Source organism: Malaclemys terrapin, chromosome 1 (genome assembly GCF_027887155.1).
Source record: "Malaclemys terrapin pileata isolate rMalTer1 chromosome 1, rMalTer1.hap1, whole genome shotgun sequence".
NCBI lineage: Eukaryota > Metazoa > Chordata > Testudines > Emydidae > Malaclemys > Malaclemys terrapin.
The window spans coordinates 229,014,824-229,041,303 of NC_071505.1; the positions used below are offsets into that span (position 1 = coordinate 229,014,824).

A 26,480-nucleotide genomic window follows, 5' to 3' on the forward strand; every position below is an offset into this window, starting at 1 on the left:
TCATACCATTCAGGTAGTGCTTTCTTGGTGTTCTCATTAAAAATCATGCAGTGGATCAGAGTTTGAGACTAATGGAGTCTTTCATCTCCAAGTCAGTATGGGCTGAACCCTCTGGTGGTGTGAGGTTGAAAAGTCTTTCTGGTGCTGAGAACCTTCTAAATAATGTAATAGGCTTATTGACAGCTCTGAAAAGAGCAGCATTGCTGTGCTGTGGAGAAAGCTTTTTCCAGCCATCTTTGGATACATGGAATATCACACAACGAGGCATCTTGTAGAATGTCAAAAGTGGGAGGGAAATAAGAGATGAACCTTCTTGATTTGGAGAATAACCCTTCATATTTCTAAATCAACTAGGCCATTTTGTTTTATTCAGCTGACATTTGTAAATTCATTTTAATCTGTGAATGCCATTAACATTCCCTCGAGAGACAAGATGTTAAATAAAATTGAACCTAGCACAGATCCTTAGTCTTTACAGTCCATCAATCAGTATCAGGCCTTGTGTGTCCTCCCTTTTATCCAAGCCTACTTGAATGAGGTTTTCAGAAAGATTTCAGGAGACACTTAAATGCTTTATTAAAATTCAGTTGTATTAGGTTTGCCATGTTCCCTCTTCTTCTCCCTCCACTTCCCCTCCCCCCACACCCTCCACTAGTTAGCCAGCATTCTTAGAATGTCATGAGTGTTCATGGAGACAGGTGGGTTTGTATAAAATTTAACTAGCACTAATCAGTCCAAGGCTTGGGAAGTGAGAAATCTAAAGAAGCTATGGCGCTTACACATTATGTATCTATAAAAGAATTGCCAGATCTGTCACATCGCCCAGTACTGCATGATTTTGAATCCATTATATTACATATACTCTAAACCCAGCTATGGACCAGATCATTGGTCCCTGCGCCACCCCCCTTCAGCTACCTCTGCAATACCATGCCCAGGAAACTGTGTAGAACCAGCTCTATACAACTAGGTCTACACAATCTATTCCAGCCCTCTGCTAGCATAGGAGCTGTGTTGAAGGTAAAAGGATAAGTCTCCAGAGTGCCCTCTGGGGTTGTTACTTTTAGCCTAAGTAAGTTAGTGCAGCCTCAGAGCTTGTGTTAGGAGCTGAGCTGGCCTCCAGCTGACTCTGAGATTGGGAGAATGCAAAGGTGATTTTGAGCTATATTTGTCCCAGTCCTCTAGGGTGCTGCAATAAGCGTAGCTCAGCTGGATCTGAAGATTTGGCTCCATAACTCTTAATTTCCGGTCTTATGTTTAAAACCTCAACCCTCATGTTACATTGGCCTTGCTTTTAATTAATAATATAATCACATTTAGTAGGATAAGAGGAACCAATGTAAATTTGACCCAAACAGGAATAATTAAATCTAGGGCAGGAGCAATTTGTTACAAAAAATAAGGTGATCACTTGGGCTGTGTGGGGGAAAAAAATATATATTTTTTTAGAGTACAGATTAGCAGAGAAATTCCCAGTATGCTTTTGGGAACTCTGATTTAGTGAATTAATCTCCCTTGAGTATGCGCTGATGAGAAAGATGAGATTTGAGGGGCAAACTACAGTAACTCCTCACTTAAAGTTGTCCCGGTTAACATTGTTTCGTTGTTACATTGCTGATCAATTAGGGAACATGCTCGTTTAAAGTTGTGTAATGCTCCCTTCTAACATCCTTTGGCAGCCGCCTGCTTTGTCTACTGCTTGCAGGAAGAGCAGCCCGTTGCAGCTAGCTGGTGGGGGCTTGGAACCAGGGTGGACCGGCAGCCTCCATATCAGCTCACCCTATCAGCTCCTGCTCCCCTAAGTTCACTGTGCAGCAGCTGCCTGCAGTTCAGCTGTGTCCCTCCTCCCACTGCCATGTGCTGCTCCTGCCTTCTGCCTTGGAGCTGCTCCCCGAGACTCATGCTGTGTGGTGGGGAGGGAAGGAAGAGGGGGGCTAATGTCAGGGTGTCCCCCTCTCCCCTGCTCCTGCACCCTGCTTACCCCATCTTCCATAGAGCAGCGGGGACACACCAGGGCTCAGGACAGAGGGAGCTTGCAGCAGCTGCGGTCGCAGCAAGCTGATATAATTAACAAGGCAGTGTACTTAAAGGGGAATGCACATATCTCCCTCCATTCCTGCTGCCTTGTAAAGTGAGAGAGTTAACCCTCAAGGGCTCAGCCAATTGCTAGTTCATCATTTAGCAGTAAAGGAAATATCCCACCCTCTGACTCCTCCACCTCAACCAAGCTTGGTGAAAAAAAATTCCCTGGAACCTAACCCCCTCATTTACATTAATTCTTATGGGGAAATTGGATTCGCTTAACATCATTTTGCTTAAAGTCGCATTTTTCAGAAACGTAACTACAATGTTAAGTGAGGAGTTACTGTATTGGATTTTTAGATAGAATTTAAGGCTTAGAATGAAAAATCCAGGTGTTGTGATTATGGCTTCTGGAAGAGTGAGAGAGCATTGCTGAAGCACACCTGCAGCAGAACTGCTGCTGGGAGGAATTGGACAGCACATGTTAGCTGTTCTTTCTGCTACCAGACTCTTGTTAATTCACAGCGAGAGATCCAGGTGGGCTTCTGGGGGTCAAAAGTTCACATAAACTATTCTGCTCCTGTCTGAGACAGATCAGACTGAAAACTGTATACCTGAGAGGAGGGGAAGCATCTACTCTGGGTTGGTGTGGGAGTAATTGACGATACCAACCTACAAATTACATGCAAACCAACGGGTGCCCTGGGAGGAGGAAGTCTTTCATTCATCCATCTTTTCCTGTGTCTATTTATATAGGCTAAAGCAGTCCTTTACTGAAGAACTTGTTCGGACATTACTTATGCTCCAACTAAGAAGCTTTTTCTTATGAGGGTCCAGCTTCATGATGTTGTGGCCAACTTAGTCATTACACAGAATACTAAAAAGCAAAGTGACATCTGTATTATTGACGATTGCATCAAATTGCTGGTGACATGATGGACAAAAAACCCCAACAACCCTGTAATACAAAGATTGGCTTAATCAGTGCTTCTGATATTTACTAGACCTCTCTGAGCCAGGGTCTAAATCTACAAGCATGAAGCAGATATAAAAAATGACGTGGAAAGCACTGTCCTGGGGAAGCATATTGGTGATGAGCCCAGCTTCCCTCCCAAACTTCTGGAAAGGTTGCTGAAATGGCTCCTGGAGCTGTCTGTCCCTGGATTCTCCACAGGGACTTTTTCATATCACTCTCTAAGTAGTGGACAAATAGGAAGCCTCCCAATCTTTTGGCTGCTGGTGGGGAGAAAATAAAACGCTGTTCTCTCCCTCTTTGGTTTCCCCCCTGCTCTTCTTCCCACCCTGGAGCTTCCTAGCTGCTGTGAGTGACTTTACTATCTCCTTCCCCCAGCTGTCTGAATGGTTTTGGGGGGGAAGGGCTGGGCCTTAGCTATTCTATACCTTCTGGCTTCTGTGACATTACATAGGGGGTCCTATCTGCTACACCCTTGCTCCAGCTTCTATTTTGAAATCTCTTCTCTAGTGGTAGTGAATAGTTCTAGTGCAGTGGTTCCCAAACTGGGGTTCATGAACCCCTGGGGGTTCATTAAATGTTACAGGGGGTTCTCAGGGGAAAAAAAACCCTAATGGTGGACAGAGCTGTCCCCGGGGACCCCAGGCAGCACGGGGCCAGCAGCCTGCAGCCCCTGGACTTCCAGGAGGTAAGCAGATCAAAGCAAGCAGATCTATCACACTGAGGAGATTTAAACTTCAAGACTCCTTATAAGAAATGGAAAGGGAGGTGGATATTTTTTGCTGTTTTTAAAATCAAATAGGCAGCTAGTGTTGTTTTTAAAATTATTATCAAGAAAAAGTTTAAGCTTTGTTGTAACGTGCGTTGTTTGCCTGGACTGCTCAAGACCTGAATGCTTGTGTAGGAGGATCTCTTTGAGTTGGCTTCTTAAATACCTTCGTGCTGTTTCACATCTGATACTCCTTGATGAAACATAGGAGTCTTGTCTTATAACAGCCTTATTCAGAGTGATACAAGCTACGAAAGTGAGATCTTGGAAGAGTGTTGCAGTTTTAATAATGTAATAAAAATATTGTAATGGTAAATAATAATAATAAATAGTGTGTAATAAACATATTGTCATAAAAACAAATTTTATATTTCTAAGATCACTGCTTCTATAATTTATACTCAGGTAAAGGAGAAAATCCCTGGAAATATTCATTTTTAGGAGGGGGTTCGCGAGACTTGACATTTTAGTGAAAGGGGTTCACAGGTTGTTAAAGTTTGGGAACCACTGCTCTAGTGCCATTCTCTGCTTCTGCTCTTAATTCCCAAGCAGCAGCAAATTAATATGAATATGATTTCTGTCAATTTCATTGCCCTCCACAGGGCTTTCAATAGCAGCAATTAAACCAACAAGAGTACTGCAACTTGGGAAGGCTCTAAGTAGCAGTGACACAGGCACAAGAATCATAGAAATGTAGGCCTAGAAGGGACCTCGGTAGGTCCCTTAGTCCAGTTCTCTGCACTGAGGCAGGGCTATGTATTATCTAGACAGGTGTTTATCTAACCTGCTCTTAAAAACCTCCAATGACAGATCCCACAACTTGCCTAGGTAATTTGTTCCAGTGCTTATCATCCTTACAGTTAGGAAGTTTTTCTTGATGTCCAACCTAAATCTCTCTTGCTGCAATTTAAGCCCATTACTTCTTGTCTTGTCCTCACTGGTTAAAGAGATTAATTTATCACCCTCCTCTTTATAATCACCTTTTATGTACTTGAAGACTGTTATCATGTGTCTCTGCCCCCCCATCCAGTCTTCTCTTCTCCAGACTAAACAAACCCAATTTCTTCAATCTTTCTTCATAGATCATATGTTCTAGACCTTTTATCATTTTTCTTGCTCTCCTCTGGACTTGCTCCAATTTGTTCACATCTTTCCTGAAGTGTGGTGCCCAGAACTGGATACTGTACTCCAGCTGAGGCCTTATCAGTGCTGAGTAGAGTAGAAGAATTACTTCTCATGTCTGGCTTACAACATTTCTGATACTACATCCCAGAATGACGTTCGCTTTTTTTTTTTTGCAAAAGTGGTACATGTTGACTTATATTTAGTGTGTGATCTACCATACCCCCCAGAACCTTTCCGCAGTACTCCTTCCTAGGCAGTCATTTCCCATTTTGTATGTGTTCAGCTGATTGATTGTTCCTTCCTAATTGTAATACTTTGCATTTTGTCCTTATTGAATTTCATCCTATTTATTTCAGACCATTTCTCCAGTTTATCAAGATCATTTTGAATTGTAATCCTGTCCTCCAATGCACTTCCAGCCCCTCCCAGCTTGGTATCATGAGCAAACTTTATAAGAAATAGTTCAATGCTAAAGCCAAAAAAAGCCATTGCAAACTGTCAGTCTCTCCACCTGGAGTACAGCACTGCTTGGTTCATATTTGTAAAGTTATCATTGTAACCACCAGGGCTAGATATTTAACTCCTTAAATGAAAGCTTAGTTTGCACCCATGGCACTTTCTCGTCCTAGCATCACACTTGCCAAGAAAAGCTTCCTACCTACCACCGGAGAGTGGATTTTTCAAACCCTGTGCTTAATTATAATCCATAGCAAAGATAGGCACATGGACAGCCTGTGGATTTCAGCCCCAGACTCTGAAAGAATAAAGGCCAAAGTTACAGCTTGCATAAGCAGGCACAGTTTTATTGAAATCAACCTTGCACCCAGACTTCATTTGGAACCTGGCTTAACCCATCAAGTTTCTGAAGTTGGATCTGGTCTCTGTATGAAAAGACAGTTGACCTGCTGCCTCTCTGTACCTGTCAAAGCTGTGTTAGCCATTTGGCTCCAGTCCAATACTGCATCCCTTTTCATTGCTTGTAGAACGTATTGGATGTGCACATGGCTCCCCTTGACCTCTGGAGGAATCACATCCAAGGGCAGTCAGTGAAGCATGTTTTGGTACAACACTGACATTAGTGAGTTGCATTTTTTTTTTTAAGAGGATGTTTAACAGTGGTTAAAAAGTCAAGGTCCTCAAGGGCATTCTTCTGAGTTGCAAGATCCAATGTAGGTGAACTGATGTAGTCTGCTGCTCTTGCATAATTGATAACCCTAAAAGACTGCTTTAGAAAAAGGTCTGTGATCACCACATATCAGTAAATTCATCTAGTCTGAAATGTCAACAAGGTAGTTCACTGCTAGAGCTAAAAAAGCCATTGTGAACGTGTGTGTAAAGTGTAAATATTTACCAATTCCTTGAAGCTTAGCACTGGAGGAATTATTAGGAAACCAGTGGGAGGGAATTTTAACTCATGTCAGTGCATATAACCTTTCACTCTACAAATAGAAACAGTGGATAAGTAATAATATGTGGCATTGTGTGCAGTTACGTACAGGCAGATGGTGAGGCACTAGGCTAAGAGCATTGCTGCATATGTTGTTGATCAGTGAATTTATGCCAAGGGTAAACCTTGGTAGTTGAAAGTCTGACAGCACCTCTTGCAGTGGGAGAGGATTGAAGTAAAATGCTAGAAAGGGGTTCTCTCCTGATTTCCAGTGCTGACTTTTTATCAGATCTTCCCTAGCAAAATAATGTGCTTGCTGTGGGTGGCCACAACATAGCTCATGCATGTCACCTTAGTGAAAGTCAGAATGGCATTACTCTACTGGAGGGTTAGTCTGCTTACTAAAAAGTCTTAGACCAGGATCTCATTGATTTCTACAGAGTTCAGGGCCAGTGCAACCACTAGGCGAACGCCAAGTGGTTGGGGGCGCCCACTGGGTCTTAGTGTCCACCTTTCTGGTGTTCCTATCCCTGTTCTGACCCTTCCTGCAGGCTGAGTCTTCCTGGGAAGGGGATCTAGTAGTTAAAAGAGAAAAAGCCTCCAGCCTGCCAGACCTATTAGCACAACACTGAAACTGTTAAAGAGCCATTCAAGGGGTAATGAAGCCACTTAACAGGCATTTGCCAACCCCCAGGTATGTACTGTTAGTTTCTGAATGTACTGACAAAAACAGTTGTGCATGACTGTCATATTTACTCAGGACATGTCCATCTACAGGATCTTAGTTTAAAATTTGCTTTAAAAATATTTAATTAGTGAGTTGGTGAAGATTATAAAATCACATCTCTAAAAAATCCTTGCATAGATTTTTAGATGCACAATCATCTTTAGCCTTAAATGCTTGGATCTTCAGACATATGGTTTTTTAAATAAATCCTTCAAAAGACCTCCCTTAGCTAAAATACACATTTTAAATTACTATAGTAAAAAAATTTACTTCCAAAGTCTTCCAGTCCTTTCTGTTCATCCATTTCTCCCTTCACCCCCTCTCCCCCTACCCCCATTGAAGAGAGCCCTTAAACAGACAACAGCCCTTTGATCCCAGATAGCTGAACAAAGTCAGAAGTAAAGAAAGGGAAACTCTATCTGATGAACTAGTTTTAAGCAAAATCAGTACCTTAGTAAGATATAAAATCCTTTGTTATGCCTAAAATCTTTGGAAACATATTTTTTAAAGTTGGTGAAATTTCATAAACATGTGTATTGTTATGGAGATCACACAAAGTAAATTAGTGTTCATTTTTTTAAAAGAAATGAACATTGTTATGAACACACTAAACCTCTGTAACTGATTAATTTAAAATAATGTCTGTTTCAGTGAGTTAAATATGTAGTAATCTGGAATGATTACTTTATGAAGGTTTAGGAGTACATTTAAAATATAAAATCAGCTTAGAAATACTGATTAAGAAAATGTAAAACAGAGAAGAGCTGCATCATGTATTCCATAATATTTAAGGTTGTATTCAGCAAAACAGCTGACTCACCCTTACTACAAAGTTTTTGCAAATAAAAGTCTGACAAACTTCAGGGCATATCAAAAAACCTGTGACTGACATTTTTTATTCCCAAATTTAGTGCTTTTAATTAGGTACCTTCTGCATGTCCATTCTGCGTGAGGGAGAGGGTACAGGGATCTCTGCGGGGAACTGTGCCTCTCCACCACCCTGAGGTGGGCCGGGCGTCTTGTTATTCTTTCTGCTTTGTCCCTCCGCCTCCACCAGGCTGCAAGCTCAGGCTGCTGTCGGGCATAGGGGCACCAGTTTAATAATACTGCATAGGGCCCCATAAATCCTAAGGACGGCCCTGGGGGTGCCAAAAAGCGGTGCCCTGACTCGGCAGGGAGGAGCTGCCTACCGGAGAGCCAGAGCGTCGGCTTGCGGGGGCGGCGAGCCCCAGCCATGGAGGAGCCAGCGCGGCACAGGGGGGCAGGAGCCCTGCAAAGGCGGCGGCGCTGCTAGCGGGGAGCAGCCACGCCCCTTGCCCCTTCTGCCCAGGCTGCAACCTGGCGCCCTCCCCAGGGGCTCCTGCAGGCTGCAGCAGGTGCATGCAGGCAGAGGCCCCCATGTGCCCCTCAGCTCCCCCTTCGCTGTGCTCGGGGTCTGCGGCTCCCGGGCATGTGAGCCACTACCGGGGAGCAGGACCCTGAGTCTGCTCTGGGAGGGGCAGCAACGGCAGCAGCTCACACTCCCGGGAGCCGCAGAGCCTGAGCGCGGTGAGGGAGGAGCCGGGGGACACATGGGGTCCTCTTCCCGCATGCGTCCACTGCAGGAGCCCCGGGGGGGCGGGGGCACTGGCCGCAGCCTGAGCAGGAGGGGTCAGGGGTGCGGCTGCTCCCCACTAGCGGCGCTTTGCAGGACTGCTGCCCCCCTGTGCCGCGCGGACTCCTCCATGGCTGGGGCTCACTGCTGCCGCAAGCCGACGCTCTGGCTCTCCGGTGCCTCCAGAAGGTGGCTTCTCCCTGCCAAGCTGCTGCAGTGGTCCAAGCCCAGCAAAGCCAATGAGTGGACTCGGGGCGGGAGCCGCCAGGGTGGGGAGGGGAGTGCTCACGGGAGGGTTATGCACCCTCCAGGGGAGTTCAGGGGGCAGGGAGGGGGGAACCTGGTCTGGGGAGCACCCCTGGGCATGGTTGGCTCCTGGGCAGGCTGGCCCCTGGGGGTCTATAAAGGCTTGTTGGGATTTGCCCCTCAATGAACCGATGGGCGGGGCGCAAGGTGGAAGTTTTGCCTAGGGCGCAAAATATCCTTGCACCGGCCCTGACAGAGTTACACCAGGGTTGAATATGGACTGGGGGTAACGATGGCTTTCTCATTTGAACTCCATTATCTAGTGTTATGTAGTGAAAGAGCAAGCATTACTGTTGTGATTCCAAAGCTGCAGTGTTGAACCAGGACCGTCACAAGTTAGTTTAATCCATCTCTAGCTTTAACACACTAGTTCAATCAAGGCAAAGTTCTGCCATTTCCATTCTTATAAAACATGTTCATACGCCTGGATTTACAATCAGTACTAAGTGGTTACCCCTTTCCTCCATCCCCACATTCACTCTTAACCATTGTCTTAACTAAATGTCTGTATTTTTCCCCCCGCAGGGACAAAGCTGGTGGTTATGGAATCCAGGCCCTTGGTGGAATGTTAGTGGAATATGTTCATGGAGACTTCTTGAATGTGGTGGGCTTTCCTCTGAATCACTTCTGCAAAAAGTTAGCGGAGTTGTATTATCCACCCCTCAAACATACCATACAGCATGTCAAGCATGACTCTATCCCCTCTGTCGAGACTTTTGAGAACCTCAGTGATGGAGAGGGTGACTCTTCAAATCCCATGCAGCATAAAAGTGCTAACAAATTAGAGAGGAATGGCGTGCCCCTCTCAGGAGCCATTCATACGCCAGTAAACAGTGGTAGCATCAAGCCTGTTTGTACAGTGGCTGTGGAAAATCAGAGTGGAGTGATGGAATATCCAGCTAAATTCCCATCAAAAATTGTAGAACTTATGGATGGCTTCAGAGCTTCAAAGGTAAAAAAACAAAAATACTGCTCCTTGATTTAATCTTCTCTGCACTGGTGAGCTAATACAAATCAAATTTGTATTTTTAAACATTTCTGTGTAGTTTGGAGGTTCTAACAATAAAGCAGTACTACAACACTGTGCATGTGTATGGGGAACAGCCCCATTCAAACAAATGATCAAATGTATTTATTTTACTTTAATATTCATTCTGATTCTGTGTGTGTTATGCAAGAGAATGGCATCTTTCAGCAGCTGCACCAGTGACCCAGGCTGTCCTATCAGCGCACATTCCAGTAAGAGGCTCCAAAACAACAGTAGCGTCAGGGATTGACTGCCCTGGGCTAGCAAGGGCAGCAGAATGCCTAGGGGCATTTTGAAAAGTACCTTTTAGTGATGCAAATACTGTCTGTGCATGTTTTGTTATTGCATTCCAAAGCAGCAGCCAATGTTCCCTCTAATTTTTCCCACGCATATGCAGAATGAATTTTGTTATGTGCACCCAATATGGAGGTGATGTGTGACTCCCCACAGCTCTCTCTCCCCGCAGCAGCACCTCGGCTGGGGGGAAGAGGCGCCTCCGGGCCAGGGCTGGGTTGGGCCCAGGGAGAGGCGCCTCGCCCCCTGGCCGCAGCAGGTCTAGGGCTGGGCTGGGGCTGGGGGATGGCCACCTCTCTCCCGGGCCAGGGGAGGGGCGGTTCTGCCCCTGGCCATGGCAGGTCCTGGACTGGGCTGGGGAGGGGCGCCTCTCCTCCGGGCCATGGCAGGTCCAGGGCTGGCCCTGAGAGCCTGCATGGCACTGAATAGGTTGCTGCGTGGCCGCGCAGCTTAGAGGGAACTTAGGCAGCAGCATGGAGGGACATCTTAAGAAGTGCCCTTAATAATGAGCATCCTTAGATTTAAAGCAAGTGGCAATGCCCCACTGAAATATAGACCTAGAATGCCACTGAATAAATTCGCTAGTGCATTTTACTTCAGATCTGATCCTAATACATGCTGAGCACCAGTATCTCCTATTGATTTCAGAAAGTGGGGGAACAAAGGTGAGAGAGAGGAGGGGCAAGGATTCCGATGGGACAGGGACATGTATATAAGAGGAAAGAGCTGATTACATAACTGTTAAAATACTATATGTACTTGTAACATTTATTGAGAAAGGATGTAAGACCATTCACAAAGTAGCATTTATTTCAGAGTAATCAGAAATATTATCTAAAACAACATAAATGGTGAGAGAAATATATGTCCATAGTGACTCTTCTCCTAAGGCTGTGTTGAGATTTGCACTTGAAGTAAATATTAAGATCCTTTTTCATTGTAATATTTGAATTTAACCTCCATGTTTGGCACAATAACACTTCAGAGGGCAATTGAACTTTCTACGTAACTTTTTTTTAGTGAATGCTCCCTGTTAACTTCTGCAGAGGAAACACTTCAAAATGCCCCCATTTAAAATACATATTTTTATATATATGTATATGTAATGTCTATTGTGCTCTACCTCAATCCTAGGGTTACCATACGTCCTCTTTTTCCCGGACATGTCCGGCTTTTCGGCAGTCAAACCCCCGTCCGGGGGGAATTGCCAAAAAGCGGAACATGTCCGGGAAAATGGCGGCTCTGTTTAAGAGCCCGGCTGCCTGAACGCTACCGGCTTCGGGCAGCCCCGTGCCTGGAGACCCTGCGCCGCCGGAGCCGGGAGGGGAAGTGCCCGGCTGGGGGCGCAGGGTCTGGAGGCACGGGGCTGCCCGAAGCCGGTAGCGCTCGGGCAGCCCGGCTCTTAAATAGAGCCGCGGGGACTGGAGCCTCCAGCCGCCGGGGCTGTGTGTAACTGACACAGTGTCAGTTACACAGAGCCCCAGCCGCTGGAGGCTCTGTTTAAGAGCCGGGCTGCCCGAGAGCTACTGGCTTCGGGCAGCCCCCTTGCCTCCGGACCCTGCGCCCCCAGCTGGGCACTTCCCCTCCCGGGCTCCGGCGGCGCAGGGTCTCCAGGCACGGGGCTGCCCGAAGCCGGTAGCTCTCGGGCAGCCCGGCTCTGTGTAACTGACACTGTGTCAGTTACACACAGTCCGGGCGGCTGGAGGCTCCAGTCCCCGCGGCTCTGTTTAAGAGCCGGGCTGCCCGAGCGCTACCGGCTTCGGGCAGCCCCCGTGCCTCCGGACCCTGCGCCGCCGGAGCCCGGGAGGGGAAGTGCCCGGCTGGGGGCGCAGGGTCTGGAGGCACGGGGCTGCCCGAAGCCGGTAGCGCTTGGGCAGCCCGGCTCTTAAACAGAGCGGGGGCGGCTGGAGCCTCCAGCCCCCGGGGCTCTGTGTAACTGACACTGGGTCAGTTACACAGCGCCAAAGAGGAGAAAAGCCTCCAGCTGCAGGGGCTGTGTGTAACTGACCCAGTGTCAGTTACACAGAGCCCCAGCCGCTGGAGGCTCTGTTTAAGAACCGGGCTGCCCGAGAGCTACCGGCTTCGGGCAGCCCCCTTGCCTCTGGACCCTGCGCCCCCAGCTGGGCACTTCCCCTCCCGGGCTCCGGCGGCGCAGGGTCCGGAGGCACGGGGGCTGCCCAAAGCCGGTAGCGCTGGGGCAGCCCGGCTCTTAAACAGAGCCTAAGAGGAGCAGAGCCTCCAGCTGCGGAGGCTCTGCTCCTCTTCGGCTCTGTGTAACTTATACAGTGTAAGTTACGCAGAGCCGCCGGAGCCCCGGAGGGGAAGTGCCCGGCTGGGGGCACAGGGTCCGGAGGCATGGGGGCTGCCCAAAGCCCGAGCGCTACCGGCTTCACGGTTTGCTGGGCAGCCTCTAGACCCTGCGCCCCCGGCTGGGCGCTTCCCCTCCCGGGCACCAGCTGCGCTGGGGAAGCGCCGGCTGGGGGCGCAGGGTCTGGGGGCTGCCCGGGAAACCGTGATGCTGGTAGCACTGGGGCAGCCCTTTCCCCCTGGCTGGGAGTGGGAGGGAGGAGGGGGCGGAGTTAGGGTGGGGGAAGGGGCGGAGCTGGGGTGGGGCTAGGGGTGGGGAAATGGGTGGGGCCATGGCCCGTGGAGGGTCCTCTTTTTTTATTTATGAGATATGGTAACCCTACTCAATCCTTTATCCTTTCATGTATTTGTATTATAGGTTCCTGTAAGAACCGCCTTCTCTTGATTGCTCAGTTTTTGTGTTTTATCTCTACTTTTCACTGAAATACTTCTCTGAGAATCTCTTGTATGTGAACCAGGGCTGTAGCTGATGATCACAATGCAGTAGCTTGTGTTGGACCTTCATGAAGACATGTGCATAGAAGCTAATATTCATATGCACTCTAGCAGTCAACTGTGCCTGGAAACCAACTAATGGATAATTTTGAATCACTGCCAGGTTTCCTATTCAGAGCCAGACTAGTGCAGCAAAAGAAAAGGTGACAGCAGTGAAGAAAGAGAAGATGAAATAAATGCCGAGTATTCTAATTAGAAACCGAGAGATATGTGATCTCTTCACAAAACTCTGAACCAGAAACTCCTAGGGTGAAATCCTGGCCCCACTGAAGATAATGGGAGGTTGCTGTTGACTTCAGTGGGCACAGGATTGGATTGTTAAAGTCTAATCCCAATTTTGACACTTACTCTGTGACCTTGGGCAAATCTCATCCTATGTCTGCCTGCACTGCCCCTTCTGTAAAATGGAGACAATGTTGTGAAGCTAGTTAGTTTGTAAAATGCTTTGAAGACTGAAAGTACAATGAAAACTAACAGCTAAACTGTAATTAAATTCAATTTAAATTGACCTTTACGTGGGTTCAGAGCCCTCACAATGCAGGCTAAAATCAACTACAAGCAAGAAAAACCTAATAATCATCTTTATTAAAATGATGCCCAGGAACTTTTTGCTTGGTCCTGCACTCAGTGAGGTCAATGAAAGTTCAGGCTTAAATTTGGTTTGGTTTGGTTCCTCTGTAGCTATACAGGACCCAACACATCTTGAATGGGACCTTTGGGTGCTATTATGATATAAATACCGTCTCTATTTGCTAACATTATGCCAATGACCTAATTTTCAGTGCTGACTTACAACTCAGAGGCCTTGAGCTGGCCATTAATCATCTTCCACTACTACAAAGAAACTGTTTAAACACCTGCTGTGCTCACTAGAACCTTCCCCTCTCTCTGGTTAAACCTAATAACATTTTTTACAAAACAGTGTACATTTCTGAATGCAGTAATGATTTGGAACATGCATTAACAACAAGAATCATATTGTTAAATTTAGGCAGGCATGTTAATTTTTGTGGCATCTTGGAGACCATCTCAATTGTATAGCCCACCTTCACCCCCAAAATAGCAAACATTTTAAATATAAAAATCACAAATATGAAACCCCTAAATTTCAGCTGCAGTTTTTCCATCTGATTTTTAACAGTTTCAACTCTTTTCTTCCCTCTCCACTCTATGTTGATTTTTTTTTCTTTTATAGTTCCTCAGAAACACTATTAATTGAAGGAACAGTATTGCAACCTAATCTCAGCTATGAAGGTGCATATTGTTGCATAATATGAAAATTCCTCTCCAATACAATCATGTACTGTATAAGTTTAGTTAAGGTGTTCAAGGCACACAGCTATATGTGCTTGTGGTTTTTTGTTGTTTTTAGAAAATTAGTATGGAATGAATTATAGTTTTAAAATAAAAAAGTACATTTTGAAGAAATTTCAAATTATTTTCTTAGGAAAATCAACTCAAATTAGATTTGATGTGTTTTCTCTATGGCCCCAATTCCAAAGCATACTTAAACACATGCTGACCTTATGAAGCATGCTTAAATCTAGTCATGTGCTTAAGTATCCTGATGAATAAGAGTCTAAGGCACAAAACCAGGTTCTTTCAAGCTTTAACCAGTAATTTTTTTCCCACCTAACATTGTTACCATGGCAAAGATGCTGACATCTCTCATTTGATGCCAGGAACAAACTGTCCTAGAAGTAACAGGGCTGAACTGAAATTTTTTGCAGAAAAAAATTCAACAGACTCAAGCAGTTCTTAAGTTCTTTGTGGCATGGTTTTGCCTTCACACAACTACTATAGTCTGAACTTAATTCATACCTCTGGAAAGCTTTCCAGAATGTTTATACTTTTGTTTTAAAACAAGCGTGTGTTATTTTTTTAGTTGTAGTAATTTTTAATTTAACTCACTAATGCATATTTCATATATACAGGCTTTGTTTGTGGCCTCTAAACTGAAAGTGTTTGATCTTCTGAAAGATAAATGTATACTGAAGGCTGTGGATGTTGCCAATAAGATAGAAGCCTCTGTGTGTGGAACAGAAAGACTGCTCGATGCTTGTGCTTCTCTTGGATTGCTGGAGAAAACCTATCAAGGTGACTTTTACTGTAAAACAATTCACGTGTAGGGGGACCGGGAGAGATGGAAGAAGGAACTTCTAATATATTATTGTCCACTGTTCACTGGGGCTGTACAGGAAACTTCCATTACTAGTCCTTGTCAAATTAAACTATTATTAATTATTAAGTATTATTATTAATCATTTTTATTATGGTACTGCTTATGAACCATTGAAGATCAGGGCCTCATTGTGCTGTGCAAAGACAGAGAAGTAACCTCAAAGCACTTGAAATCTAAACAAATAAGACAGACACAGTATAGGGGGTCTAACAACAAGCTATGTGAAGGCAGCAAATGGCATGTTAGTTCCATGACTTTTTTGGAGGGGTGTGTAGGTTTAGTTGGAAGGGGATCAAAGTTCCCCCAAGCCAATGGGTCGTTGAGCTGAGGGGATCAGCTCAGTGGAAAAGGGAAGGGGAGCTTAGGGGATGGAGCAGAGGAGAAGAGAGGCAAGTGTGGAGTGAAGTTGAGGTGAATAGACTGTTAGGGAGGGGGAGAAGGAGAGGCCATGTTAGAGTAAACACCCAGTCAGCACAGGGCATAGACAGTCAAGTCAAAATGTAGAACCATCCTCTGGATGTCCAGAGATCCCTGCTGTGGCTGCTTCTGCCCCTGCCAGCTGGGGTGTCTGGCTGTCTTCACTCTGCAGCTTTCCTCCAAAGCCATTTGCTCCCAGAAGAGGGAGGAGAGGTTTCCTCTGCACAGTTCTGGATCCAGGAGGATATTGGGAGGAGGGATGGCCCTGGCTGTGTTGCATTTTACCACCCTCACTCCCTTTGCCCCAGTGCAGCAGTTCCTGCTTTGGCTGCCTCTGCTCCTTCCTGCTGCTGTCTCAGTGTGGGCCAAACAACAAGGGACAAATTTTGCCCTGAGTTTACATTAGTGCAGAACCACTGATTGCAGTAGTGTAGCCATGGATGTGATGGAGAGAAGACTTTCAGAATGTGGCACTGAAACTGGACAACAGTCAACTATTGCAACTTTTAATTGCCAATATTTTAAGATACAAACAGGTGATGGAACAATTAAGAAGCTCAGCCTTCCCTTTTCAATCTGCACTACATAATTTTAAGCTCCCAGATACACATCACTTAGTAATAAACCTTTTAAAGATGATGAAAAGGTGCCTAGCAAAGGAAACCCTGGAGCAACTTACCAACTGTTTTTGTTAAGAACAAAGCCCTAAAGGGAGAATGCAGATCGAGAGAGGCTTAAATGCATATGAATTAAGAACAGTGGGGAAAGGAGAGGAATAAGATTCAAAGGCAAGTGTATCACAGGGAATGGGGAGAATCCCTGGGTGGCTTCTCCTGCTTCCAGGAGCCTGTGTGGCAGCACACCGCTGATCCAAGGACGGTAGTGTGGACATGCACCACCACAGTAATTACTGCAGTGGCTGTAAATTGATCTAATATAGGTCAACTTAGGTTTGTAGGATAGACATACCCTATGCTTGTACAGCACCTAGTACAGTGACACTCCAATCCTGATTGGGGCCTTTGAGTCTTTCATAAAATAAATATTCACCACTACTACTACTAATACACATTACTTATTGGCTTTTAAAATCCAATTAAAATAAGAGAGCACTTTTAATTTCACAATCACTGAGACACATTACGAGCAGGGAGGTGGGCTTTTCTCAGTAATAACTTCTGGTTTGTGTCACATCTGTAACATGAAAAGAAAGAACATCTAAATCTATTCTTTGGTATCTTAACTGCAAATTGCTGTTTTGTGTTGAACTTGCTGTGATGTAGATAACGTATGGCTATGCAAATCAACTGGACAGTGTCTACAGACTGAACAAAGCAAATGTAATTTGATTTTTTTTTTTAATTAAACATGTTGCAGATCAAGAGGCAGGTATTCAGCTGGTGTAAATCTGCTGGAATCAGTGGAGCTGTCCATACTACACCAGAGGAGAATCTTACCGCAAACATTTAACTGAAAATTATACTCATTTGTATAGCAAAACTAGTCACTAGTTACATGGCTGCTGCTACAACACTGCAACAAACTAGTTAACATGTTTTTTTTCACCCCTTAAGGTTACAGTAATACAGATTCAGCGAACACATATCTCGTGTCAGACAGAGAATATTCACTTCATGGCTACATTATCCACTGTAATGACCGCCTTTGGCATCTCTTTACACACCTGGAGGCTGCTGTCAAAGAGGGGACCATGCAGACCCATCAGGCTTTTGGAAAGGAAACAGAGGACTTGTTTCAGGTAATGCAGACTCTGGTCCTTATTTTGTCTTTATGCTACTTGTGCACTGAAGAACAGGAAATCATTATCAAGTTGGAAAAACCATAGGGCCCAGAAAAATTGACTAATGAGAATTGTAGATTGAGCATGTCATCACACAGATTACACTGCTCTACAGCCAAAATGCTTCTGAAATAAATGTAGTCAAACTTTACTAATTCTGGGTCACTGAGAACGAAAATGATGCTTAAAATTGTTGATTGGCTCTAGTTTTCAAGATATGCTATTGGGTCAGAATATACGACCCTTGACTTGGGAATGGCAGAGGATAAATGAGTTATAAAGGGAAGGGATCTCAATTTAAACCAGAAATGACTAAAATACATCTTTTACTGGATCTATGAATAAATCTATGACTGAGTTTGGACAGTACTTGCTTTTTAGGCAAAACAATGAATGATGCAATCTGAAGCTGGTATTGCGTCATACATGATATGAATCGCATCATGTTATTCCTAGAAGTCATGGATGATGCAATCATAACGAAGCTTCCATCACTCTGCTGAACAAATTGCCTTATATCAGGTCTAGAAATCATACAGTGTCGTGCTCCCTTATTTGTCAGTGTTTGATTTTGAAAAGGGACACATTTCTGTTTAGCCAAAGTGAGCAGAGATGCCTCGTACTTGTGTGAATAGTGCAGATAACTTCTGCTATATTTGTTGTGAAGTGACTTTTGCATCACAAAAGCGCAGTATAACCACTATGGTTAAGAAAGCCTATCACCTTTATTTTGGCTGCAAAATTGGAGATCAGGATAAGAGGTGGGCCCCACACATATGCTGCAACACTTGTGCAACAAATCTTCGCCAGTGGTTGAACAGGAAAAGGAAATCTATGCCTTTTGCAGTGCCAATGATTTGGAGAGAGCCAACAGATCATACCAGCAATTGTTACTTCTGCATGGTGCCTCCAATTGGGAAAGGTGTGTCAAAGAAGAAAAAGTGGACTGTGCATTATCCAAACATTCCATCAGCTATAAGCCCAGTACCCCACGGAGAAGGACTGCCGGTTCCTGATGCACCAGAATCATTCTCACTTGAGTCAGAAGAGGAAGAGGATGAAACTTCTGGTCCTGAACCATCAGTGTCACAGGACCCACATTTTCTCCCATCCTCCTCTTCTGAACCATACCTCATAACACAAGGTGAACTGAATGACCTTGTCAGGGATTTGGAACTACCCAAGAGCAAGGCAGAGCTGTTGGGCTCCAGACTACAGCAGTGGAATCTCCTGGCAGGTGATGTTAGGGTTTCCATGTTCCGTGACCGTCAAAATCTCACCTGCATAAGATTTCCATTACTTGCATCTGAAGAAGTGAGGTTCTTACCCACGAAAGCTTATGCTCCCAATACTTCTGTTAGGGTCCTGTGGCACCTTTAAGACTCTCTTGCTTTTTACAGATTCAGACTAACACAGCTACCCCTCTGATACTTGAGTCTGTTTACTTTCACATCAGTCAGTTACTCTTGTTCTGTGTGTAACATTTATGTAGTTGTGCTTAGAGGGATTGTGAGAGGCTTTGGCACATTTTTAAAAATCATGGACTAGCTCCTCTCACCCAAGAAATTTTTTTATAAGCATTAGCTAATCAATGCTGTCAGCATCATTTAGGTAAGTATTCCCATTTTACAGTTGCACAAACTGTGGCATACATAGGGTAAGTGACTCAGTTACGGTCTCACAGTGAGTCTCTATCTACTAGGCATTTATTTATCTTTATTATAGTCTTCCCAAATTCCTCTTTTCCAAACTTCAGGGAATCAGGAATGCTATAGCCAAACTTCTCTCTGCCTCAGGAAGGGAGATTGTATTCCTTCTTAGATGGCCCAGAATTCCATTGCAAACTACCTTCTAGGTTTTCCAAACTCTTTGGGCTTTCTCCACACACTTTAGCTGCCTTTCTCTAGCACAGTGTTTCTCAAACTGGGGTCGCCACTTGTGTAGGGAAAGCCCCTGGCAGGCCAGGCCAGTTTGTTTACCTGCCCCTTCCACAGGTCCAGCCGATCTTGGCTCCCACTGGCCACGGTTTGCCGCTGCAGGCCAATGGGAGCTGCTAGAAGTGGCGGCCAGTAAGTCGCTCGGCCCGCGCCGCTTCCAGCAGCTCCCATTGGCCTGCAGCGGTGAACTGCGGCCAGTGGGAGCTGCGATCGGATGGGGCAGGTAAACAAACCGGTCCGGCCTGCCAGGGGCTTTCCCTACGCAAGCGGCAACCCCAGTTTGAGAAACACTGCTCTAGCATGATCAGTAGTCTACTTCCATCTACACTACCATCTTTTCTCTGTGTCTCTTCTCAGTTGAGAGGGTGGAACACACTCGCTTCTTCAACTGGGTCAATTTTTTCCCCCCTCCTTTCGCTCAGCCAATTAGCCTCTCTGAAATTACAGATTAATACAAAAATATACTCTGCTCTGCACTGAAAATCACTTCTGGAGCCCAGGAAAGCAATCTGTTAAGAAGCCATTTCTTTTCTTTATATAACTTCCAGTTACATAATGCCTGCTAAGAAGTTCCTGCTGACAAAGAATTATAGATATAAATAAATGTCAGCATTCAATGAAAACAATTAGGAAACATAGCAGGAAAAAACACAACCCAAAAACAATTTAGAAGCAAAGATTCACTCCTTTCTTTCAAAATAAGTTTACAGTATAAACGGACCCCTAGCTCTCTTGAATGGAGCTTAATTATTATATAAATGCATATGCCACAGGTATAACTGGTTAAAGAAAGCATTTTGTTATCCCCTGATGGATTGCCACTTTCTCTGTGCCATACTGCCCTGGCTCCAGCCAGCAGGGGTGCTCAAGCTGGATTCCCATCGTTATAAAAGAGGGGGCAGTTGGCAGGTCGTTTTTTGGAAGGTCTCCAGAACTCTGGAGCTTGGTCCAAAATAATCGGCATTTGGTAACCTTCCTAGCATGCTGGAAAAAAAATTTGTTTGATCAGGTTTTTAGAGTGGGCTGAGGGTATGCTTCCCACAATAATGAAGGGGAGGAAAGGACTTGTAGATGGCTGGCTGGCTAGTTCCTATTGAATTGATCATTTAAAATCTGCTTAGATTGAGTTATTAGAGAGACAGGCTGGGTGAGGTAATATCTTTTATTGGACAACTTCAGTTAGTGAAAGAGAGAAGCTTTCGAGCTACACTGAGCTCTTCTTCAGGTCTGGGAAAGGTACTCAGTGTGTCACAGCTAAATACAACATGTAACAGATGTTAACTACTTAAGCTAAACAATCTATTATAAGAGACCATTCAAAGTGAAGTGAACAGTTAACATCTCTGCAGTCATATGACAAAAAAGGGGGGTTACAAATTGTTGTAATAAGCCAATGACGATGATTAAGACAATGATTTTTTAGGTATAGCAAAGTTATGAATTTAAGCTCCCAGGCTCATGTTTTTCAAGGTGTTATGCAGGTCCCTTTTGAGGATAAGGACTGAGAAGTCAGATATGGAGTGATTTGTTCTGTGAAAAGTGTTCACCCACTGGTGTTAAGGTGTTTTTGGCTTTTTTCTCTGTGAGTTCATTTGAGAGTTGGTGATTGTCTGGTTGTTGTTGGGGCAGTTAGTGCACTGGTTGAGGTAAACCACATGTTGTGATAGGCATGTGTAGGACCCATGGATGTTGAAAGGTGTGTTGTGGGGGTATTGATCATCGTAGCAATGGAGGTATGGCTGCAGGTTTTACACCTGTTGTTCTGGAAGGGTCTGGTGCCACTTTGAGTTGGTGGGTACTGGTCTATGGGGAGCTTGTTTCTGATGTTTAGTGTGGGCTAGAATTGATACCCCCTATGAGTTCCAGTGTGTGGTGATAGGTGAGAACTAGGGGTGTGAGGCTAGAGGCTTTTTTTACTTCTGTATTGAAGCAGGTTCTTTTAGGGTATTTGGGTGGCCTCTTCTATGATGCAATCTACTTCCCTGGTGGAATGTCATTATTTGGTGAAGGCATCCTTAAGTGTGTTAAGGTGTGTATCCCGGACTTTCTCCTCGGAGCACATTCTGAGGTATCTGAGTACCTGGCTGTAGATAACCAATTTCTTGGTGTGTTTGAGGTGATTACTGGATCTGTGAAGGTAAGTGCAGTGATCGTGGGTTTCTTGTGTGTTGCTGTCTGTAGGGTTCCATTGTTGAAGCTGATCGTGATGTCCAAGTTGATGCAGATGCAGGAATGTTCTAGCGAGTTTGATGGATGGGTGGTGGTTGCTGAAGTTGTGATGGAAATCTATGACCAGAAATGTGTTAACTACTTTTGCTAAACAATCTGTTCCAATCTAAATACAATCTTGTATTTAGCTGTGACACTCTGCATACATTTTCCTGACCTGAAGAAGAGCTCTGTGTAACTTGAAGGCTTGTCCCTTTCACCTACAAAACTTAGTCCGATAAAAGATATTACCTCACCCACCTTGTCACTCTCATATTCTGGGACCAATGCAGCTACAACAACAGTGGCAAATACCATAGATTGAGTTATGGTATTAATGGTGTGGTAGAACACCGAGACCCTTGGATAGGCATCTTTTCAGTTGTTTAAATCACAATAAATTAAGTGCATAAATAAAATCTTTGTATTCTGTTTTTAAGGATTCCTGTTATCACAGTGTGGAGGCAAAGCAGCGTTTCATGACTGCCATGCATAACATTGCCAAATTGACAGCAAGAGACGTGGCAACAGCTTTTGATCTTTCACCGTTTAGATCTGTCTGTGATTTGGGAGGTATTGCTACTAGACTGACTTTTATACAAATTAATGAAATATACTTACATAATAGTTTTAAGAAAATCTAATAAAAAATTACAATTGTTGCTCTCTAACTGGTAAATTTTCTGCTGTTATTAGCTTTGATAGAAAGTTAAATGGAAGTACACTAGCTTAAAATACTGTTCATTTACTTTGAGTAAGGCTGTTAAGTGGGGGAGGGGTTTTCCCCCCAGGAGAAGCAATGTGGTTCAGTAGCTGGGACTGGGAATTCCATTTCTAGTTCTGCCATTGTCTTACTTTGTGATCTTCACATGTTAATTATGTCAAGATTTTCAGAAATGATTGATGTTTGGATGCCTCTATTTTTGGTGCGAAACTTGAGTTATTTTAAAGGGGCCTGTTTTACAGAGGGTTTACAGAGCATTTTCTGAAATCCAGGGCCCTTTCAGGTGTCTTATATTGGACACCCAAAATCACTAATCACTATTGAAAATCTTGACCTTGGTCACTTGTAAAATGCTTATCCACCTGTGTAAAGAACTTGGAAAAGCACTATGGAAGTGCTAAATATTAAACTGATTAAAGCAGGGATCGGCAACCTTTGGCACACGGCATGCCAGGGTAAGCAGCCTGGCGGGCCGGGCCAGTTTGCTTACCTGCCGCATCTGCAGGTTTGGCCGACTGCGGCTCCCACTGGCCGCAGTTCACCGCTCCAGGCCAATGGGAGCTGTGGGAAGCGGCGCGGGCCAAGGGATGTGCTGGCCGCCACTTCCCACAGCCCCCATTGGCCTGAAGTGGCGAACCGCGGCCAGTGAGAGCCGCGATTGGCCGAACCTGCAGATGCGGCAGGTAAACAAACCGGCCCGGCCTGGTGGGCCGCATGCCAAAGGTTGCCGATCCCTGGATTAGAGTTAAAATTGTAATTGAATTTAGAAAATTTAAAAACTTTCAGACACAAAATCTCTAATTGGATAAAAATCCAAGATGCTCCCACAAGTATTTGGTATTGTTTTGTAGTTTAGCACTGCAGTGTTCCAATTCCAGTCCTCAAAGGGATCCAATTGGAGAACCGCCATTCTCCAGGGCACACTGTCTGTAGGAATCAGCATGGAGTTAATGCTATTGCTAGCTCTGCCTGCACCTCCACAGAGAGGGTGTATTATGCAGGCAAAAGACTGCGTAAAAGAGAGCTCCTGAGAGAATTGTGCTGCCCAGGGGGTGGGAGGATGGACAGCACATAGGGACCAGCACACTCCACAGTTGGAACTGCTTTTACCAGTGAACCTCCATAGAGCTTGGAGCTCCTACTCCTTTCCTTGCATCCTGTGCCCCCCAACAGGAGCACTATTCAAACTATACAAGAATTACCTTGCAGTAATAATAATGCCTAGCTCTGCATCCATAGATTACATAGGAGGTCAATGTCATTAATCTCGGGGAAACTGAGGCACAGAGTCAGTAAGTGACTTGCCCACATAGATCCAGCAGGCTAGTGGTAAAGCCAAGAATAGAACCTAGTCCTCCTTAGTCAGACTCCAGACCTGTGCCCACGAGGCAACACTAGCTCCCATGTCCCCTGTAGAGTCTCTTGGCCACCCCATCCTTAACTTAGTGCTGTTGTAGTCGGGTAAGGTACAATATGAACTTTTAAAATGTCTGCAGATACAAAGGAAAAGGTTCATTTAGTTATTTTTTACTTACTACAGGTTGCACTGGAGTTCTGGCCCATGAACTAGTACAAAAATACCCAATCCTAAAGGTAACTGTATTTGACCTTCCAGACGTCATTGCAAATGTCTCTTGCTTTCAGCCTTCAGGACAGCACATAACTCCAGTGATGTTCACAGCAGGTAACTAACTATTAGGCTGCCAATCCTGGTTCACTGTGCAGCATGGACAGAACACACTGGTCTGCTCCAGCGAAAGTGTAAGCAGAAGCTATGTCTGGGGGCAAACAAGGTTAAGCACAAGGCAGAATCCTCCATGTTGAGTGAAAGTCTTGGGTCCTTGCATGTTCCTTCATTTCCTCATAAGACAGCAGGGTAAAAAGAGACTGGGTGAGAGTGGAAAATAGTGGTGGACTGAGGAGACATGGCTTAAGTGACACCAGTGAGGGGCCTGACTGGACACTCCTCCTGTGTATGCCGTATTAACTTGCTTGAGGATCCTTCCATTACCATCACAATTCCATTTCACTTCTTGACTCAGGCTTCTACACGGTTCATAAACTTTACAGTATTCTTGACATGAATTGTCTTTCTCTCACCATGTCTTCTGTAACTGCAAATCAAAATATTAGATGTGTAGCACAGTGCATAACCAGTGCTGAAGTCTTTATTCATGACTTCATGTCTTCTTAACTATTGAAACTTCCTTTACTTTGGCTCACCAGTTCTGAGTTCTGAATTCCAGCAAATGTAGGAAGTTGCATACAGAAGAACCTGTCCCCATCACCTCTACTGGCTCCCTGGTTTTTTAGGATGCAAGCTCTGGTTCCCCTCCTTGTTTCTAAAACTTTTCATGGACTTGCTAATTGGAGCAGAAGAAAGTTCAAAATCAAATGTACATTAAAACTAAACTGACACTGAAATTATCTTACCTTGCATGTTCTGCATCACTAAACTACATCCAACTATAAATAAACATACATATTCCCCTAAATATCTTTCACTTTGCTTTATAGAATTGTATCATACCAAATATACATTTTCTAACAGGTGACTTCTTCAAAGATAATCTTCCAGAAGCAGATCTTTACATCCTTTCACTAATTCTACATGACTTGAATGATGAAAAGATTCACATATTGTTAAGCAAAATATCAGGTATTTGCAAACCAGGTAAGGGTTTTTCATCTTGTGGGGGTTTTTTTTAGGGTTTGTCTGCACTGGCAAGTTTCTGCGCAACAAGTTATACCACTTTTATTAAACCGCTGGAATTAAAACGCTGTTGCATGTCCACACTGTGCTTCTTGTGACGCTGGAGTGCATCCACATTAGCAGCTCTTGCAACGGCAAAGAGAGCAGTGCATTGTGGTAGCTATCCCACTGGCCGCAAGGTGCTTTGGGAAGGGTTTGCAATGCCTCATGGGGCAGGCACAGCATCACATGATGCAGGTTTCCCAATTCCATTTTCCATGTGCATCCTACTACATTTCCAGCTGCTTTTCAACTGAAGTGGGGAGGGGGGAGCAGTGTGTGTGACAGAGAGGTGTGTGTGTCTGTGTATGTGTGTGTGTGTGTGTGTGTGTGTGGAGGGGTGGGAGAGACAGTGTGTTTTGGGGGACAGAGAGTGTCTCAGCATGCTGTCTTGTAAGTTCAGACAGTGGCAGGAAGCAACCAGTCCTGAGGCAGGGGTAGAGGGAACCCCCGACATCAGCCCCTGCCTCCCTCCCCAGCTCTCTGCAGAGCAGCCACTTGAGGGATTATGGAGGCCAGTTGAGTGCTTTCTGCACTGTAATGTGTTTACACAGCCAATACAGCGCTGGAGTCTCTGTGCTTTAAGAATTCCAACTCTTGTTGAGGTGGTTTTTTTTGCAATGCTGCAACTGAGGAGTTTCTGCGCACTAAGTGGCTTGGCAGTGTGTACACCTCGGGAGTTACACCGCAGAAAGCTGCTTTACTGCGCAGTAACTTGCCAGTGTAGACAAGGCCTTAGTGTTTACAGTATAGTGCTTAATAGCAGAAGGATTTTATGGGGAGCAGTTTGCAATCACTGCAATTAAAGATGAACATGTCTGTCATCAATTTTTTCTTTCCCATCTTAAAATAGAAGCCTTTACAAATTGTGTTAGGCACAATATACTAAGAAGCAAAAAGTTATCAAGGCGGTCATTGTACTAAGGAACCATCAATTCACTTATTTATATTTAACTTCTAAAATAATGAAGTGTTCCTGAAATAGGAACCTCACATATGCCCAGAGCCATCCCTAGGGTACAGCCATCCCTAGGCGATCACCCTCGGGCCCTGCGCTTTGGGGGGGCACACGCTTGGTTAGGAGGTGGGTGGGGAGGTGAGGTGGGGGAAAGGCGGGGGGCTAGGAGGAGCTCCCCCCCCAACCTTCCTCTCCTCCCAGTGCTTCCTGTCCCGCAGGCCCTGCCGATCAGTGCCTCCCCCTCCCTCCCATTTCGTCACGACTGGAGGCGCTGCGGGGGAGGGGAGAGGAGCGAGGGCGCAGCGCACTTTGGGGAGAGGGTGGAACGGTGCGGAAGAGGTGGGGCGGGGGTAGGAAGAGGCGAGGTGGGGGTGGGGCCTTGGGGAAGGGGTGGAGTGGGGGTGGGGCTGAGGGA

General features: G+C 45.1%; 1 protein-coding gene across 3 annotated transcripts in view; it reads left to right on the forward strand.

Annotated features, from left to right (window-relative positions):
- Positions 1 to 26,480, forward strand: part of ASMTL (acetylserotonin O-methyltransferase like) — a 55,546-nt gene that overhangs the window by 19,264 nt on the left and 9,802 nt on the right. For 2 of the 3 annotated variants that reach the window (XM_054008573.1, XM_054008557.1), the window contains exons 7-12: positions 9,429 to 9,855; positions 15,021 to 15,183; positions 17,260 to 17,444; positions 22,072 to 22,204; positions 23,896 to 24,039; positions 24,907 to 25,029. In XM_054008573.1, the coding sequence (XP_053864548.1) occupies positions 9,429 to 9,855; positions 15,021 to 15,183; positions 17,260 to 17,444; positions 22,072 to 22,204; positions 23,896 to 24,039; positions 24,907 to 25,029 (1,175 nt within the window). The remainder of the gene's footprint in view (positions 1 to 9,428; positions 9,856 to 15,020; positions 15,184 to 17,259; positions 17,445 to 22,071; positions 22,205 to 23,895; positions 24,040 to 24,906; positions 25,030 to 26,480) is intronic. The other variant, XM_054008564.1, reaches the window with a different exon arrangement.